The 21,084-nt window shown below is 37.9% G+C and overlaps 1 protein-coding gene across 2 annotated transcripts in view; it reads right to left on the bottom strand.

Annotated features, from left to right (window-relative positions):
* Positions 1-524: 524 nt before the first annotated feature.
* LOC128029305 (zinc finger and BTB domain-containing protein 16-A-like) overlaps positions 525-21,084 on the bottom strand; it is a 61,566-nt gene continuing 41,006 nt past the window's right edge. For both annotated transcript variants that reach the window (XM_052617006.1, XM_052617007.1), the window contains 3 exons: positions 12,863-13,033; positions 7,791-7,958; positions 525-5,965 (listed from right to left, as the gene is read on the bottom strand). In XM_052617006.1, coding sequence (XP_052472966.1) covers positions 5,736-5,965; positions 7,791-7,958; positions 12,863-13,033 — 569 coding nt within the window. In that variant the 3' untranslated portion in view covers positions 525-5,735. The remainder of the gene's footprint in view (positions 5,966-7,790; positions 7,959-12,862; positions 13,034-21,084) is intronic.

Here is a 21,084-nt window from a genome sequence, read left to right as displayed (position 1 = left end):
AATTCCAGTAAACTTTACAATTAATTGCTAAGAAACCGCAAGTAACATGTTGATTATAATTATTAATATTATTCTAATAGCAGTACTTTAACAGTGTATTTCAGAGTGCCACATGGGCATATAGGTCTTAATTTATTGATGTCATTGTTGATTTATTTACAATCTTTCATATATGTACAATGTTTATTTGAATGAACATGCTTTCTATTGACAAATTGCTTTTTGGCACAAAACAGTTTGGGCTTGAATTCACATTGGTGTCCATGGACACTAATAACCCTAACATAATAAAGGAAACAAATGGGCAAGTACTTGTTAATGTTGGTTTCAGTACATAACATAACACTAGAGGGCGTAATCATCAAATACATTTGTAGAGGCCCTTAACTCAACATTCCTGTACTGTGAATGAACACAAATCATCATGTTACCCCACACCCTCCACCTCTCCCAGCAAAAAAACAAACAAACAAAAAACTTTCCCACAGAAAGCGATGAACGGTGAAGAAATAGTCAGTCTCATGACATTTCTGTTAGAAGTTTATTTTAGAACACTGACGAATACAGAGATGTGTCTGAACCCACATAGAGAAGGGAAAAGGAATCTACACCTCTATCTGCAGCATCAAAATCATCACACAGTGCTTCAAAACAGCAAAGAACAAAAACCCTACACGGCTATAATACAAATTTCTGCACAAAACAAAATAACAATAACTGGGCACCTTTTAAAAGTTACACAAAGAACTGGTGCTGAGGTAGACAATACAAAAAAGTAAAACACGACGAATGTAAAACCATTTCGACACCAAAAACAGTCTTGTCACTAGAACAAGGCAAATGGAGCGAAAATGGCCATTTGGTCCCACGTGGATCCTCAGTCCGAGTATTCATTTGTGTAACAATGGCACAAATATGGGCGCACTGAGTGACATGGCTACTTCCTGTCTGAAAGCAAAGTAAAACACAGTGATACAGCGGCAGGGATGCCAAGTTTTTACTTAAATGTTGACCTGTAGATTTATTGCTTGTGGCAACCAAAAAACAAAAACAAAAAAGAAACTGAAAGAGGTTATAAAACTAAAAATGATCCTAAAAAAAGTTATCTGTGATGTTCTTTGAGTAAAGTGAAGGCATCCCTGATTGCCTAGGAGCACAGTTCATATCAAGGTGACTTTGCATAAAGACACAAATACAGGGCAGAAGATGCATCAAATCATTTACAGGGTGTCTGTCAGAACACCTCTTTGTTGCTAACCGGTGCATGTATTTAACACTGAATAAGTCGACCACTTTGACTCACACTGCACACACAAGGACCAGTACAGACCGTATAACAGTGAGCAGTGAACACGATACAAACACACAGATACAGCTTTACTTTTCATGTCTTACAGGTTGCTTGTGCTCCGTGACCTACAGGTCTTGGCGTTAGTTCACTCACAGTTATTTTATACCCAAAATGTGGAATCATCATCATCATCATCATCATCATATGAACTGACACCCAGCAGCAATGACTACAATATGTTTTTACATACATCTACTACTTGTATATGTTTAACATTGTAAAATAAGCACAAGAATTTCCACTCAAATCAAGAACAAGCACAAATGCAAAAGATACTGTAAAAATATTCGCCACACTCAAAATAAACCAAAAAGAATGGGTCGCACAATACCCCGTACAAAAATACAACATATTCCCTTATCAAAGTGCCGCGTTTGGCTCTTTGCAAGAGATTTATTTTCACAGGAAATCACCTATTGGTTTTTGTTTTCTCTAGGGAGCTTTCCCACGTAACTGCCAACCCGATCTCACGGCAATTCGTACATTTTTCACGAGGTGGCTTTTTGGTACGAATTCGTACGACCACACTCGTACAAATTCATACGATTTTTGGCAAATCGTACGTATTTTACGAGTTGCACAATTCGTATGAATTCATAGGAATGACCTACACCTAACCCCGCCCCTAAACCTAACTGTCACTGGGGTTTAGACAAATCATATAAAATCGTACGAGTAAGGTCGTATAAATTTGTACGAATAAGCCACCTCGTAAAATACGTATGAATTGGTTGTGATATATCGTTGTAACTGCACGCATCAATAACTCATCTCTGATGACTTACTGCTTGAATAATTTTCACATAAAAACATTTTATTCACATTGTTTCAAGTTTATCCCCTCAAGTATCTAATAACTAAACATTTTCTCAACGCTGTTCTTAAGTCATCTAGAATGTACGCATCTACCCATTCAGGTTGAACACATTTCATCGAAAGGAGTGTAAATATAATGACGAACGAACCAGGCTGTTTTTTTTTTCTAGTTAATGGGAACATGAGATTGGGCGTAAATGAAAATTCTAGTTACAAGCAAAACAAAAGTGTGCTTTTGCTTTAGTGCAAAACTGAGAGCAGAGTAGAGGTAGCCCTGAAACAGATGGCCAAGAGGCAGATATGCACATCATAGCTTAACACTAAAATACCACTGAATAATTCACAGACCCAGACGGAATTTAAGGTGTGGTCACAATAGCCAAATTTTACAGTAATTTTAAGAGTAAAAAAAAAGTAGGAGTTCACGATAAATATCGGCCGGTAATTAATCCGCATCTCGTCATTAAATTCGGTTCTTTAATCAGCGGTAAGTTTCATCAGATGCGTGATTTCACACATCCATTTCCATTATTGGATATTTATTGTGCACCCCTAAAAAGATCCATTGACAATACTGTTATAATCTGTGAATTTGCATAATGTGAAGACTCAGAGGTTCTGATTTTGTATGAATACATAAGATATTATTCGTAGGAAAACATGGTTTTTAGAAAATAAACATAAGCATGAAGGTCCATCCCTAAATGTAATCGTCAGTGGGCCATAAGCAGACGAAGCACGGCTCACACAGAAGTCATTTTCAAACCATCTTTCTGTTTGTCAATGAGGCAAATACTCATGACCAAGTTGAACCCGTTGAGAAATCTGAGAAAGTGATGGTGAAGATGTGAAATTCCTGATTATGTCGATTCCTATTGATAAGATTGGATTTTCAACCCGATCTCATGAGAACATGTAAGAGTTTTATGAGGATTTTGTATGAATTTGTATTTGTACTGATGTTCTGGAAATTAAAAAATCTGAAAAAATATGCAAAATACTGGAAAAATATGCAAGCATGAAGGTAACAAAAAACATTATTATACAATCAGTGGGGTGTAAGCAGATCATCCAAAAATGTATAAATAAGATGTACAAATTTACACCAATTAGTCACAAATTTGCCAGAACATAAAATAGTTATGTATTGCCACGAGTGCGTATTGTAATTTTGCCTGTTGAAATTCGTCAAAAAAAGTAAATTTGACCACGCTTTTAGTGATTTCTTTTTTAAAAGAAAACTCCAGTAATGCAGAATAGAGTTAAAAATAGTAAAAGACCTTAAAAATGTAAAGTACTACTCTCTTATTGATTACTAAATCATTTACCAGTTAACCAAAACATAAACACATAAGTTGCAGATATATAGAATGTTGCGAAAACAAAATGTTCCAATTTTGCTTTAAATTGCGGGATCACTCGAATTCTGTGTGGGTCTGATGATGTGGTATTCTGAATGCATTGTACAGCTTTTAAACAAAGCTCAGCAGGAAATGAGAGACAAAGACTAGTACAAAAATATATCAAGCATGTGAGGTAACAAAATTAGGCAATTCAAGTAAAACGTTGAAACAGATGACAGAACAAAAACTAAAAAGGCAAGCTAACCAAAGGTATCCTCAGCAGAAGACTGCAGAAAAATATACTGCATTGTGGTTTTTAATTGTAAAAAATAATCTCTTTTAAATTCACAAATTTATTTCTGAGTATGATATTAACATTTCATTAGGCTAAAAAGCTGCAGTTGCAAAACTGTGATTTTGTCATGTTACCACGTGAAAGTTAAAGTAAATAAATTTAAATGCTGTATTATTTGGTGTTAAAATGACTGAAATGAATGCAAATCACAGAGATTAACCTCTCTATTTTCGTCTGAATGCACTAAATGCAGAATGTGGTGCTGAAAACAACTAAAATGGGCCTCTGAAAGTGCACAGTGTAGTTATTTAAGGTTGAATAAATGTCCCTGAACATCCACTACAGTTGCTTGGCAGCACAGTTTGGATGTACCTCTGAGAAAAGCTGTTTTGTTAAGCACTTTATTATGCTTTAAAGAAAATGACTAATGGATCCAACTCTGTAAATTTCCTCGCATGTATTTATATATATAAAAAGAAAAACATGAAAATTTAGTACTAGAGAGCCTAATAAAAAACTTAAGGGAGCAATTTACTAAAAAAGGCCTAATTTCATTCATTCTATTTCGTCGTGTGTGAGTTTTAGGCTTTGGTCCATGTATTAATTTGACTCCATTTACTCCATTGACTCTATTTGAGCTCCATTTAGACCCCATGAAATCAACATATGAGGCTTTGAGTCTATAGGCCTTTCTCAATGTCAAGGAAGGATCCTCGGAAGCCAGAATTTCGAGGATACTACGTCATCGACATCAGTCGAAGGACTGTTCCAATGTCAAGGATAGTCGGAATTTCAACCAAGGACTGATATGGGATATCTTCGTTTGAAAAATATCCCATACATAGGAAAGGATGCATATGTGTAGCCCTCGCGCTCTCCGCGCTCTCAAATCACCCACAATCCTATGCGCGCAGCTTTGCTATCTTTTTCAAAAATTAAAAAATGTCGAACGTTAGCGGAGTCGGATCGTTAACGTTTTTTATTTAAGTTACTAAACATTTGTTATAACTGTAGTAAATATAAGTAAAGTTTAACGTTTAAATGGCAGTACTAATTACTACCATATTGATATTGTAAACTATACAAATACAAATTACAATATTGATGGCTAACTGAACCGGACCTGTCATTTAACAATTGTTAGCTTGGTTGCGTCACCGGCATTTCTTTTATAAATGACTAGTTAAGGTGTCCAAAGTAATTTAACGCTAATATTATACCATTATACTATATTCACAGCGTTATTCAAACGGACCTTTTCACTGATGTAATGACGCAATGACGTGCACTTGCTAGCCTGTTCCATTTACGTGTTCTCCGAATGCTAAAGAGGAGCCTCGCCTAGCCTCTGAAGGAAGTGACTTGGAAGGACCAGTCCTGTATCCTTGACATTGAGAAATGCCTTATGTGTGTGAGCGCTAAGGTTGCTAGCGTATCCGTAAAACGTCAACGTTTAGAATATTCATTTAAAAACATGGTTGTGATACTTCTAAAGACTATTGGATGATCCCTATGACATTCCCCTCCACTTGGAGATTTCATGGGGTCTTGAAAATCTATGGCTCATGGGTTGTGCATGGAGAAATAGTGCGGGAATCCTTATTTGAATAAAACATTACAAGTATGATCATGCAGTGAATTTTTCCAATTAACAGGGTGGAATGCAGACAAATGTATAATAGTCACACTTTCTGAAAATATCCCTTTATCATACATCACATGTCCATTTTATAAAGTTTGTGAGTGCAGTTACATCCTAAAAATGTGCACAAATGCATGTCACAAACAGTCGGTCAAAAAAATCCACATCACATTTCATCACTTTGAGCACGTCCTCTCACCATCTTTGGCCAGGACTGAAAGCAAACCTTCAGGTGAATTGTCCTTGGGCATATCTTGCCACTTTCCCATTCCGATTTTTTGCTCTGTCTCACACGTAGCAGAGGTACAGGTAGGTCTTCTCTATCCTCCAGTCTGGGGGCACGTCCTCAGGCTTGTGGGCCTTCATGTGCTTCTGCATGGACGAGAGGCTGGGGCAGTACTCCTGGCAGATGGTGCACTGGTAGGGCGAAGCGCCATTGTGGGTACGCAGGTGTTTGATCATGGCGGAGTAGTCCCGCGAGCGCTGGTGGCACATCTTGCACTCAAATGGCTTCTCACCTGTGGAGAACAAGTACAGAACCTTTCAAACTACCAATAATGTGAAAATGACAGAAACAGCTGTGTTGATTAAAGTCAGCGTGAAATGGGAATCAAAGCTCATTTTGCTTCTATAATATGATGGATAATGTTTGGATCTATGAATTTATTCTAGGGTTATTACTGTCCTAAAAGTAAAACTAAAATCATATTAGAGAGTTTTGTTACTTAAAATAAAATGAACACTAACTACGAATGAAAATAAAACAAAAATTGAAGAAAGAAATAATGGTAATAAAAAAATAAAAAAATGACAAACACACACACGCACAGGCACACACACACTCAAAGATTAATTTATTGTAATTCATTTACTAAAATGTTAACTGACATTAGAATAATATAAAAAAACATCTTATTTCAGCTAGTTGCAATAAAATAAGTTAGACAACATTTCTCATTCATGTTTAACTGGTATTATTGTAGGTAAATATAAACTATTAACTATGCAGAAAATACAAATATTGAAATTCTAAAAATGCTAAAACAGCTACATTTGTAAAACAAATTAAAATTAAAACAAATAAAATTAATGAATAAAATATAATTTAAAATACAACTAATAAAAAACGTAAATTCACAGTAAATCAAAAAAAATATAAAAAAAAATTCTGCATAAATATCTTTATAATTTCTTTAATAAAATGCATTTTTATTTTAAAAACAATGAAACTCTAGAAATGAAAAAGTGGCTTCTTTTTTTTTTAACCATTTCTTAAGAAAATGTAAACAAAATTAAAAGGAAAATAAATAAAAATGCCTCATTGCCTATTCATTTGAAAAACATTTCTTAAAGTTGTGAAATTACATCACAAGGAAACCCTTGCAGACCCTCCAAACTGTGTGTCACTAGGACTCTTAAAATATCAGAAAATTTGATCATTTTATTTTAATTATTCGTTCATGATATTTCTAAAATCTCTTGAAAAAAATGTATTTAAAAACTTTTTGGGGAAATGGTCAGTGATAAAATAAAAAAAGACCAGGCTAGTATAGATGAAAGATTAGCAAGATAGCAACAGATTCTAGATTCCAGATTTCCCATGCTAGCGCTGCTTCCTGTCTGATAAGGTGAAGTTCAGATGCCACCTGCTGTCCAGGACGGGAACGACAGATGTAGAGCTGTGGGTGTGCTGCCTGCCACTGAGCACAGCAAACCCAGTATTGATCCACCATTGACAGCAAGTGTAAATGTCAGTGATTCTCCGGCTGGTTGTGTGAAGGAGCAGTGGCCTTTCAGCCGAGAGTTTCTGCTCTTGTTATCTTCACCTGCCTGGTCTCGTGGCTGCAGCCCCGCTTGACACAAAGACAGCAATTATATGACAGGCCTCCTGATAGGTTTGCTTTAGCAGCTGCCTTATTGAGGACCAGAGAGCGGCAGCAATCAGCCTGTGATTCCAGCTCAACCAAAAGATTTAATATGCCACTATGACAGAACAAAAATAGGCTATATGAAGAATTTAATCTAGCGTGGACCTGAAAATGTCAAGATTTGAATTCTTTGGTGTAAAACTGTGGCCTTTTAATGTAAGACATTTAATTTATCATTTTATAAAACCGTTGCCTTGTTTTACTATATCGTATTTGCTAGAAGGCACCATGCTGGCATGACAAAGATCTCTTAACTTGGAAGAGCAGGTCAGTGTGTTTTCAGTGTGTATTTATTAACCTGTGAGCTACTACGGCTTTGGGAATCACTGTTAAAGTGAAGCGGTCATCAGCTGGACCGCAGGTCTGTGCAGATGAGGTGAAGTGCTATTTCAACTTTAGAATGAATGTGGCTGACCTGTGTGGACACGGTAGTGAGTCTCCAGCTGGTGCTTGAGGCTGAACTTCTTGCCGCAGCCGTTACATTCATAAGGCTTCTCTCCGGTGTGGATGCGCTTGTGACCCTTCAGTGTGCTCTCGTCACGGAAGCAGCTCCCGCAGAACTCGCATTCGAATGGATGGTCACCTGTCGTGCAGAGAGACAATGATAAAGTTGCTCATCTGAATGCATTGTTAATTGGGGGAAGTGGTGTTTTTATTCTAGAAAGCATTTGATTGGAGATTGTATGTCTGATTTAAAACGCAACTGCCCTCATGTTTTGCCACAAATAGCAATCAAGAGTAAATTTGCTTTCGACTTTGCAGGACTGCGATATAAAGAGTGTACAAAGTAACACATAGTGTAAAGGTGCATAGCACATAACTTGCACAATGCTAGTATAAACATGGATATCTATTGGTATGCTGTATGTTCAATGCATATAGCAGGCATATTATACATTTGGTATAATATGCATCACATGACAAAATTTTCATCATCGTTTTCAAAAGCCCCCATTTTCACAGTCCAAACTACAATATAAAAAAAAAGGTGTTTTCAAATTCATCCACTTTTAGAGCATTTTCAAAAAGCTCAGTTTTCCTTGATAAAAAAAAAAAAAAAAAAAAAAAAAACATCTCAGTGTGGACAAAAGGCCAAAACGGAGAGAAAAATACGCATTTTCTAACAAAACGTTATTAGTGTGGATATGGCCTAAGAATAAAAACAATAGGTCTGATTAGTATTGCTTTCGTCTTATGACTAAATATCATCCTCAAAGAACCTTTCCTATCAAGTGAGGAAAACGAGACACAACGTAAATTCTGGTCATGTGATGATAATATGACTATAATTAAATGTATAATGCAATATTATTGACAAATAAAAACTAGACTTAATCTGGTTTACAAAATCAAAACTATGCTAAAATCAAAACAAGATGAAACAAAATGTTGTACCGTTATTTTGTCTCGTTTTGTCGCGTTATTATTATTATTATTTTGCAGTATTTCTGTTTCCTGTGTCTCACTTCAGGGGCATCATCAGGTCACACTGTGCAGTTGCAGGCGACATCACTTCCTCAAGCCCCACTCGCGGCATTATTTAGAAGACGACAACAAACAAAGTTACGTCTGACTCAGAGAAAGGGACCGATGTGTGTACTTCTAACATGTTTGGATGGTAAAATAAATTCAAATAAGAGCGTCTTCCATGTCTGGAATGGATGTATTCTTGAGTCTATAAGGTAACAATAATATAATAAGATCACCTTGTTTGAAATGGGTTTGGTAAAATACAATTGTGGTTTCGTCTATACTACTAGGTACTTATAATATATTGACTGGGTTAAATAGAATTGCATTACTAAAAAGAGACTAAAATACAATTTTCATTGACAAAAACGAATCTAGACTAAATGTCATCAGATTTTGTAGACTAAAACTAGACGAAAATAGTCATGGATAATTCTGACTAAAGTAAGTAACTAAAATGATCAGACATTTAGTTGACTGAAACTTGACTAGACTAAAAAGAGGATTAACGTGACTAAAACTAATAAAAACTAAAATGACAGTTTCACACAAAGACTAAAACTACAATTAAAACAGGCCGCCAAGAACAACACTAGGTCTGATACGACTTGGATTTTCCTGTCAATCAACATTAAACAACAAGACTTAGCAACAATTTCCTTAGCGATCAAAAAGAACAATTCCTTTTTTTTCTGTTTTATTGGCACAGCTTATAATAAAAACAGCCAGAGAGTTGTGCTCAGATGACAGAGTTATTAATATCGAGTAAACATCACAAGGTGCTGAAAGGGAATTATCCGGCACATTTCTCTTCGCTGGCTGTTCTAATGTCAGTGATCAGTACGAGTCTGATATGTGGTGAATTTAAATGCCGGCCGATTGCTAATTACTTTCCCGCTCTGACTAGCAGCCCCTCATATCATTTCCTCAGACAGCAGCGGCATATAACGCTCACAATATTTAATACATTTCAGCCCGGGCGCCGTGGCTTTAAAGTCATCGCCGGTGACCTATGCTCTTCATTATCTCCCTGTCCAAGTGCTAGCCATGCTCGGGAATAAATTGCATCTCTTGTTATGTTCCGTCATGCTCCGACTTAAACCCTCATCTTAAGAGACAATGCAGAAATTCCCAAAGCGCGTTCTCTAAGCCAATCACAACCCACCGTTCACATTCAAATACACTTCTGCCTGAGATGAATGGGTTTCTATCTGGGCTAAGAGAAAGTAAAAAACAAGACTGGGAGAGATGAGATCCCTAGTGAACAGATATGAGATGATAGATAGAGTGGCAGTCTTTATGCATCTGTATCAACTTATCCGATGCACCTTCTGAAAGCCCTCCAGCCTGTCTGTCATTAAAGTTAATTGCTCAGAGGCGGGCAGCAGGCAGGACAGAATCACAACACCACAGGCATGCTAATGCGCTAACGCCGTCTATGCGTGCGCATTCTGAACCTGTCACTTGCACTGACTATACGTTTGAGGAAATATCCACAGGTATCAGCTTCGGTGCGTTTCCATGCTTGAATGTCTGTTATTGTGCAGACAATGTCAAACTGGAATTTAAAGGTGGTGTCAAACACACGTTTAAGTGTTTATTGTTGATGGTACATTTTAGGTTAGAGACGACATACTGTTCCACAACAAATAAAAAAGAGTGTTTTTTATATAAGCATTGTTAGGTATTGAGTAAGCTTTGCCTTGCCTGACAAAATGGCTTAAAAGTCGAGGCCAAGCGACCTGCAGAGACTGTCTGCGCCATAAGCAATGTGAGCTTTGTGCTCTGTACCATCAAACACAGCTGTGAACATAGACAGCCGCCACTGTCTGCAAATGGCCTGGCAGTGAAATGGAGAGCGGACAGGAATGGCATATTAATGAGAACAGGCTACATGTGCAGAATGGAGAGAGGAGCAACTGGAGACGCACGCAAACCATTGTTTGATTTGCCTCTCACATTGTAAATACAGTGCAGATGGTATGAAATATACAGGTTGTGTTGTGATGTGGCAAATTACATCTGAGGTTCTTTTTTATTTATTAGTTATGTTTTTATTTGCATCATGAAATATTCCAGCTGAAAAGACTGGTAGAGCTGATGATTAAGGTTGGTTATTGCTGGTAAATCAATATCATTGTTGTTTACCAGCCAAAATGCTGTTTAAATTGCGGGTCTTTCTGACAACGCTGGCTGAGCAAGGGAGGCTTTTTGGGTAAGCTACAGTAGTTAACCCCGTGCCAATATGGTACCTGTGTATGTACTAGAACCGAATCAGAATGCAGATTTCGGTGCCTCATTTCGAAAAATTGAGACCTAAAAATTTTAGCCAAAAGTGTGACCTTCAATGTGACCTCAAATATTTCTCATTAAATTCTTCCAAAACCAAATTGATATCTGATCTCTGTTTTCCACATAAAGAGCTCTTGCTTTTTTATTTTTAAGATAAACATCTTAATACTGTGTTTATTTAAATGAGGTGCACCTGAGACTTTCAATAAGTCTTCTAAGCTTTGAAAGGATTTCTAAATTTCCAAAAATGGAAATTCGTTTCTTATTGACATGTTCTCATACATTATATGTTTGCATATTTGCATGACTTTGACCATTCTCTGTAGATCCCATGTTACTGCACAGCATGACTGGGCGATTAGGAAAATACCTGCATGTTATTGGTCAGACTACTTTTCAGTTAATTCCTTCAGCAAGTATGAAATCAATTGGAAAAAAAAGCCCAAACCTGGACATTTTAGGCAATTTAAAAATGCCGACCAGGAAGTGTCCAGGAAAATTAACTCTTGAGATGTGATATAAAACACCACAATTTGAGTAAGTCTATCCTCACTTCTGTAAGTTGTTTAAAAACTCTTGCAATTCAAGTGAAGAAAATCAGATGTAGCTTTTGAAATAGCTGCAGAAGTTGACATTTACTCAGACTCTGTTAGGATCATCAGAATGTCCTTTCAGATTTTGTTCTGGAAAAACTCATGTAACAGTCTGTGGCGAGATGGAGTGCATATGTAATGCCTCGACGTTTTTAAAAAAAACAAACACTTCATTTCTGGCCTCTCTTATCAAACATTTAGATGTTGAGTCTAGACTTCAACTGACTCTGGCAATCTTACTGGTATTTCAGGTCAGAAAGAGCAACAGCGAGAGAAAGATGCACTCTTGCAAGCAAATGGAATAGGGTCGATTTTGTGATCTTTCTGTTCACTGCCAGACCGTATGGATTCAGTCATCTCTGTTTGCCTAATTATGAACGAAAAACAGAAATAACTGTTTAAGATAACAGAGATAAATGTCCTTCTTGCACCTAAATCCCCTCTTTTTGTCAAAGTTTTTGGGTCATTTGATAATTGTATTATCACACTCAGAAATTTGCATAATGTAGAATGGTAAAAAAAGTCAGGTTTGACGTACTGTCTGTAATAGAGGGGCTTGAGTTAAGCTTCAAGTTACCCTGAAGGAAACGATGGGGAGAAGTGAGTTCGAGAAAGAGACAAACGACTGTCAGACTGAGCCTCAGATGGGCCGCCCACAGACTGTAGGGAGACAAAGTTTTGTTTACAAGTTACCGCACTGGAAGAAGTCACTGGATTGACAAAGTTTGAGAGGTTTTTGTTCTTAACATTTTGTAGTAAGTTAAAAACACAATATCCATTATTTGAGCATTAACTATACATTAACTGTCACTCTATTTGTTGCATGCTAGTCATGATAGCACTGCCTTTAGCATTAGCATTGATAATTTATGTGTCAGATATTAGGCCCATTTTTATCTAGGTGGGTGGTTCTTTGGCATAAATGTGACTGACTTTGTCAATACTCAAAAATCTGGCTTGTCTGAGGATAAGTAAGAGGCTTATATAACCCTAGCAAGACTATATGAACATGCTCCTCCTCCTAAACTGTTTGCCACATCTCAGCTTGTGGCGCACTTGTCCTTTTCTGCATTAATGTGCTTTTAGATGACTCGGTTATTGGTGGTTTGAGTGATGTTCAGGTAAAGCTCACCTGTGTGCGAGCGGAGATGGCGTTTGAGCGTTGTGTGGCTCGGGAAGGTGCGTTCACACTCGCTGCAGACATAGCTACGCATGCCGGCGTGAATCTCCATGTGCTGCTGCAAAGCCTTCTGGGTCTGGAAACGCTTCCCACATAGGAGGCAAAACACTGCCATGTCTGAGCCTGAAGATGAGAGAAAAAAGAGAAGATGTTTGGGAGTTCAATTATTGTTTAGTGCAAAGAATGCATGATTTGGATTTCAGCCATTTAGTAGTTAAGTACATTTTAGCATAATGAAAGAACAATAAGTCTATATGTTTCATAATGGATGGGGTTAAAGAGACTAAGATGTATTGTCTTAGCTTCTCTTTTCTGCAAAAACCCCCCAGTGCTTCCAGTATCTATGGCCAATCCATAATGTAACTTTCAAGTAAAGCTGTCTCTAATTTAAAATCTTTGTGAAAGCCTAATGATGGGCTCGTGAACATCAGGCCGGGATTGACTTCTCACTCAATCAATCAGCATTTACAACAGAGCTGAGAGTAAAAAAAAAGCATTAGTGCCTGAGACACATAAAAATGAACCTCAACACTTCTCTGTAATGGGAGTTTTGTCTAAATGTACTGACTAGTTGCCTAATTTCTCTTCCATTCCCTGCAAGTTATAAAAAATTAAAATAAGAATGCAAAATGAAAGCATTTTCATGGTTTCTTTTGGACACCAACATAGCTCAAGAATCACAAAAAAAAAAAAAATATATATATATATATAATACAATACAAATTATGACACATTCTTGAGCTTAATTTTATCAGAGACATAACAGATATTTGTGTTGTCGGCTCTTTTCAGAAGAAAAAATTACCAAGGCAATCCAGCACAGGCATAAATATATGAGACGACTGTGGTAAAGTAAAAAAAAGCACAATTGGAAGAGAGAGAGGGAGCTTTGCTTGACTACTGTTTAATGTCTTTAGGAATAATTTACCTCTACAACACCAACTATTTATACCATCACTCAGTTCCTCTGAGAGCATCCCCTGCTTCTATTTTTTCTCATTCTTCTCTCTCTCAGTCTCCTTCTAGCTCCCAGCAGAGCTTTAATGGTTCTAAAGTGGTTGACAGAGTAGCTTAAGCCGGGTGAACAGGGCTGTTAATGGAGTCAGCTCCTCTCTCAGAGTGAGTGCAGAGACTCGGTTCTCCTCAGCAGCTGCTCTGCTCTGTTTCCCACAGACTCCCGAGCTGCCTATTACCCACAGTACACCTCACCCAGAGCTGTGTCACCAGCTACTCCTGCATGTCAAAATGATGAGAGCATTTTTAAAAACAAAGACATCAGGGTTGGGAAAATACAGAGTTTAATAGTAGTCTCACTTTTAATTCATGAACGGGAATGTGGATTGCACTGCCCACGTGCTATACAATTTTGAATAGGAAATACAGGAAGAGGAATTTAGTAAAATGCAATTAAATCAATAATGCAGTTACGACAAGGGAATTTATTTTGATAAAAGTATCAAAATATCAAAAAAAATATTAAATAGCATGGCTGTTTCAACTAATAATAAGAAATGTTTCTTGTGCAACATATCAGCATATTACAACATGATTTCTGAAGCATCATGTGACATTGAAGACTGGAGTAATGATGCTGAAAATTCAGCTTTATATCACAGGAATAAATTACATTTTAAAATATATTTGATTTGAAAGCAGTTATTTTAAATGTAAATAATATTTCATAATATAAATGCATTTTTGATCAAATAAATGCATCTTAGTTGAGCATATAAAAGACTTGTTTAAATTTTTTTTTACAATCCTACCAACCCCCAACATTAATAGTAGAGTATGCATAAAATAAACATTAAAACATATTAGTACTAGATTACATACTAATGAGATTAAGAAAGAAAAAAAAAAAAAAACGCTTTTTAAAAGATTTTATAAATGCAGCCTTACTTAATTAAATGTTGTCACCAATCAGAATGAAATATTCCAGAGAGCCGTGTAATAATTCAAGAATTTATGTAAAAATGGTTTTATATCTCTGTTTTTGGTGCTTTTAAATCTAAAATGTCAATTTAGTAAAACAAATTTCAGTGAAAATATATTGTGTGCTATGATATGACACATATGGGCTTTCAGAGAGGAAGAAATTATAAAATGGAGGGGAAAAGTTGAAGTTGGGTTGTTTTTCTCATTGTGTGTGAGTGGGGTCAGAGGTCAGGAGCACAGCAGGCAGATGTGAGAAGTGAGAAAAGACCCACCTGTCCTAGAATGCAATGATGAAAAAACAAAAATATCACTGAACACAGTGAAATAATCTCTAGATGCCATAGAGATGAGATGTTTCTTACATAAATGCTGATTATACTGTTGTGTGGATCAGTGTTAATTTCGTTGACTAAATATTTTCGTCATTATTTTCGTCACGAATATATTTTTGCAGACGAAAACGAAACGAAAACTAAAATAGAAGGCACTGATGGAGACTAAAACTATGACTAAATTGATTGACATTATCGTCAACGAATAAAGGACGAGACGAAAATAGACTGTGACGAAAATCAAATCAGCAGACGGGAGAGATGCGAGGAATGAGCAAAAGAACCGGCAAAACAGAACAGACTGCATGAGAGAAGAGAACCAATCAGAGCCTGACTTATTGAGACGTGAAGTGAAGGTTTTCAGTTTTTATGAGCTCCCGGGAAGTCGGCATTCGAAGAGGTGATAGGGACTTTAAGCAACAGCCTCTGGTGGAACGGCAACGCCATTCTGGCGTTGTATTGCGCCTGCGCGAATTTAACTGCTACTTTGTGACGTTCTAATTTAACGGTCTACTGCGGGAGAACAGCTGATTTGCCGGAGTCGCTACAACGTGAGAGGTTAGGTAAATAAATGTTATGTTTTTAGACTTATTTACATCATACAATATTAAAAACTCCTCTTCTGACAAAAGATTGTCATTTAACGCCAAAAGCAATCCTTCTCTTGCTTTTTTAAATTATATATTTTTTTGGATCTCAATAAATGAATTAATGCTGCGTTGCGCTGTTCTGTTTTACCGTTGCTTAGTGACTTTTACGTTCTTGGCTACAGCGGTGTGACGGCAAACTTCCGGTCGCTGTAGCCGTTCTATTCGCAGCTGTTGCTTAAAGTCCCTACTGTCTAAAAGAGCGATAAAATGTCCACAGCTCACTTCACGTTTGACGACGAACAAAACAAAACAAAGTGTAAAGCACGCAGAGCGCTCATTCGTGGCAAGAACACAACCAATTTGAAAAGACATTTACAGACGAGCCACCCGGACATTTTCTCAAATGTAATTTCACAACGATGTTCTTTTGTTTATTGAGCTAAGCAAAATTGGAATAGTGCAGTGCGTAGATGTTGTAGCATTAAATATTACGAACTGAAAAGTACTGTAAAATAGCCCCTTCTTCAAATTAGATGCGAGCACAATACTAATACGTAATATCATGATAAATACATTTGATTAATACTAATGTTTAGTATATTTTATAATGTTCTACTTGTTGACAATATCACAAATATTTCTATATTAGTCATGTGAAACATGAATGTTCACATCCTATCATTATACATACAAATCTAGCAATATTGTAGTATTTAAAACATACAATATTGCTAGACAAATGAATACCTTATAAAATCTTGTTACTTTTTTTATCCACCTAGCTGCCAACTTATTAAATATTTACTTTAAATGTATGCACTTATTGTTCAGCTCAGCTGTAAGCTTTAAGGTCCTGGACCTAACGTTATTTTTCTTTTATTGATGGTCAATTGGCAGCTAGTTATTGTTTACATTATCATGACAGTGTTTGTTGCTGCATAAAAGCTTTTGTATCGAAATAAAGACACAGTTGTGTTGAAATAAAGTTGAATTTGTGTTTTATATATTTTGGTTAAGTTTGTTTCCTATACCAGCTGTAAAAAATTGTCTAGTAAATCTGTTATTGATTTTAGTCTTATTTTAGTCGACTAAAATACCAAGCAATTTTAGTCGACTAAAATAGCAAGCAATTTTAGTCGAGTAAAATACCAAGCAATTTTAGTCGACTAAAATAAGACTAAAATTAAAACAAATCAGATGACTAAAACTTGACTAAAACTAAAAAGAATTATAGTCAAAAGACTAAGACTAAAACTAAATTAAAATTTCGTGTCAAAATTAACACTGGTGTGGATGTAAATCATATAGTACAAACAGAACGTCTCGGTTACGTATGGTAACCCTCGTTCCCTGAAGGAGGGAATGGAGACGCCACGTCAGTGACCGACGAATATGGGATATCGCTTCGATAGACCAATCTATTTCGAGCGTAAACTAAACGAGCCAATGCACATTGGCATGCAATTGTTGCATCCAGCTGCCGCTGATCAATGCGTGAGTATAAGAGGGCAGCAGGTGCAATGCATACCAGTTTTTCACTGAGGAGCCGAGCCGGGAACCGGAGTAATGATGCTGAAAGAATGAAGACTGGAGTAATGATGCTGAAAATTCAGCTTTATATCACAGGAATAAATTACATTTTAAAATATATTTGATTTGAAAGCAGTTATTTTAAATGTAAATAATATTTCATAATATAAATGCATTTTTGATCAAATAAATGCATCTTAGTTGAGCATATAAAAGACTTGTTTAAATTTTTTTTTACAATCCTACCAACCCCCAACATTAATAGTAGAGTATGCATAAAATAAACATTAAAACATATTAGTACTAGATTACATACTAATGAGATTAAGAAAGAAAAAAAAAAAAAAAACGCTTTTTAAAAGATTTTATAAATGCAGCCTTACTTAATTAAATGTTGTCACCAATCAGAATGAAATATTCCAGAGAGCCGTGTAATAATTCAAGAATTTATGTAAAAATGGTTTTATATCTCTGTTTTTGGTGCTTTTAAATCTAAAATGTCAATTTAGTAAAACAAATTTCAGTGAAAATATATTGTGTGCTATGATATGACACATATGGGCTTTCAGAGAGGAAGAAATTATAAAATGGAGGGGAAAAGTTGAAGTTGGGTTGTTTTTCTCATTGTGTGTGAGTGGGGTCAGAGGTCAGGAGCACAGCAGGCAGATGTGAGAAGTGAGAAAAGACCCACCTGTCCTAGAATGCAATGATGAAAAAACAAAAATATCACTGAACACAGTGAAATAATCTCTAGATGCCATAGAGATGAGATGTTTCTTACATAAATGCTGATTATACTGTTGTGTGGATGTAAATCATATAGTACAAACAGAACGTCTCGGTTACGTATGGTAACCCTCGTTCCCTGAAGGAGGGAATGGAGACGCCACGTCAGTGACCGACGAATATGGGATATCGCTTCGATAGACCAATCTATTTCGAGCGTAAACTAAACGAGCCAATGCACATTGGCATGCAATTGTTGCATCCAGCTGCCGCTGATCAATGCGTGAGTATAAGAGGGCAGCAGGTGCAATGCATACCAGTTTTTCACTGAGGAGCCGAGCCGGGAACCGGAGTAATGATGCTGAAAGAATGAAGACTGGAGTAATGATGCTGAAAATTCAGCTTTATATCACAGGAATAAATTACATTTTAAAATATATTTGATTTGAAAGCAGTTATTTTAAATGTAAATAATATTTCATAATATAAATGCATTTTTGATCAAATAAATGCATCTTAGTTGAGCATATAAAAGACTTGTTTCAATTTTTTTTTACAATCCTACCAACCCCCAACATTAATAGTAGAGTATGCATAAAATAAACATTAAAACATATTAGTACTAGATTACATACTAATGAGATTAAGAAAGAAAGAAAAAAAAAAACGCTTTTTAAAAGATTTTATAAATGCAGCCTTACTTAATTAAATGTTGTGACCAATCAGAATCAAATATTCCAGAGAGCCGTGTAATAATTCAAGAATTTATGTAAAAATGGTTTTATATCCCTGTTTTTGGTGCTTTTAAATCTAAAATGTCAATTTAGTAAAACAAATTTCAGTGAAAATATATTGTGTGCTATGATATGACACATATGGGCTTTCAGAGATGAAGAAATTATAAAATGGAGGGGAAAAGTTGAAGTTGGGTTGTTTTTCTCATTGTGTGTGAGTGGGGTCAGAGGTCAGGAGCACAGCAGGCAGATGTGAGAAGTGAGAAAAGACCCACCTGTCCCAGAATGCAATGATGAAAAAACAAAAATATCACTGAACACAGTGAAATAATCTCTAGATGCGATAGAGATGAGATGTTTCTTACATAAATGCTGATTATACTGTTGTGTGGATGTAAATCATATAGTACAAACAGAACGTCTCAGTTACGTATGGTAACCCTCGTTCCCTGAAGGAGGGAATGGAGACGCCACGTCGGTGACCGACGAATATGGGATATCGCTTCGATAGACCAATCTATTTCGAGTGTAAACTAAACGAGCCAATGCACATTGGCATGCAATTGTTGCATCCAGCTGCCGCTGATCAATGCGTGAGTATAAGAGGGCAGCAAGTGCAATGCATACCAGTTTTTCACTGAGGAGCCGAGCCGGGAACCTGGCAGCTCAGCGGCGGTACAGCAAACTTGGCGAGCCAGGAATCCGGCAGCTCAGCGGCGCTACAGCAAACATGGCGACGGGACGTGGCGTCTCTGTTCCCTCCTTCAGGGAACGAGGGTTACCATACGTAACCGAGACGTTCCCTCTTGGGAAGGCAGAAGTCTGCCAGGGAAACACGGGCTCTAAGGCTATACCGTGGACTATACACTACAAGTACTGCTTAGGTCTCAATATGGAACCCACCCTTCCATGGTTCTCACGGATTCATCATGAAGGTCTGGCGCCGGATGTTCCGCCACGTCCAGCAGCTTAGGGTGATGGAGGATCTCAACAGGGTCTGCAGTACGGACACTCTGGAGTAGTTTAAGCAAGCCGACCCTAACCGGGGCCTCTCAGTGCCACTACCCATTTGAGGTGAGAACACAGGAGGATACCGGCTTTACACGAATGCTATAGAACCTAGCGAACGTGTTAGGGGTCGCCCAGCCCGCAGCTCTACAAATATCTGTCAGCGAGGCGCCATGAGCCAGCGCCCAGGAGGATGCAACACTTTTAGTTGAGTGAGCTCGTAACCTGAACGGGCAGGGCACACCCTGAGCCTGATAAGCCAGGGTTATGGCATCCACAATCCAGTGGGCCATCCTCTGCTTAGAGACGGCATTCCACTTCTGCCGGCCTCCGTAATAGACAAAGAGCTGGTCTGAGGTACTGAAGCTTTGCGTCCGGTCCACGTAGCACCTTAATGCTCGGACGGGACAAAGCAAAGCCAGGGCAGGGTCTGCCTCCTCCAGGGGCAGTGCTTGCAGGTTCACCACTTGGTCTTTGAAGGGTGTAGTGGGAACCTTGGGCACGTAGCCAGGCCGAGGCCTCAGGATTACCTGGGAGTCAGCCGGCCCGAACTCTAGGCACGAATCGTCGACCGAAAATGCATGCAGGTCCCCTTCCCTCTTGATGGAGGCCAGCGCAAGCAGGAGCAGAGTTTTCAATGAAAGACACTTTAGTTCAACTGAATGCAAAGATCGAATGGGCCCTGCTGTAGTGATTTAAGCACTAGAGACAGGTCCCAAGAGGGTATACAGGGGGGCCAGGATGGATTTAACCTCCTGGCCCCTCTAAGGAACCTGATGATGAGGTCATGCTTACCCAAAGACTTCCCATTCACGGGGTCATGGTATGCAGCAATAGCGGCAACCTGGACTTTGAGGGTGGAGGGAGACAGCCTTCGCTCCAACCCTTGCTGCAGAAAGGATAGCACGACCGCAATCTGGCACCTTCGGGGGTCTTCTCGGCGAGAAGAACACCACTCAATGAACAGGTTCCACTTCAAGGCATAGGCGTGTCTCGTAGACGGTGCTCTTGCCGAAGTGATGGTGTTCACTACCTCTTGGGGTAGGTCACCTAGAACCTCCGCGTCCCGTCCAGGGACCAAACATGGAGTTTCCAAAGGTCTGGACGAGGGTGCCAAATGGTGCCCTGTCTCTGAGTCAGTAAATCCCTCCTCAGAGGAACCGGCCAAGGAGGGGCTGTCGAGAGGAGCACTAGTTCGGTGAACCAGGTCCGAGTAGGCCGATATGGCGCTACTAGCAAGACTTGCTCCTCGTTTTCCCGGACTTTGCACAATGTCTTTGCAAGAAGGCTCACTGGGGGAAACGCATACTTGCATA

Source organism: Carassius gibelio, chromosome A15 (genome assembly GCF_023724105.1).
Source record: "Carassius gibelio isolate Cgi1373 ecotype wild population from Czech Republic chromosome A15, carGib1.2-hapl.c, whole genome shotgun sequence".
In the NCBI taxonomy this organism is placed as follows: Eukaryota; Metazoa; Chordata; class Actinopteri; order Cypriniformes; family Cyprinidae; genus Carassius; species Carassius gibelio.
Note: the sequence above shows the minus strand (reverse complement) of the source record. Positions and strands in the feature narration are given on the sequence as shown.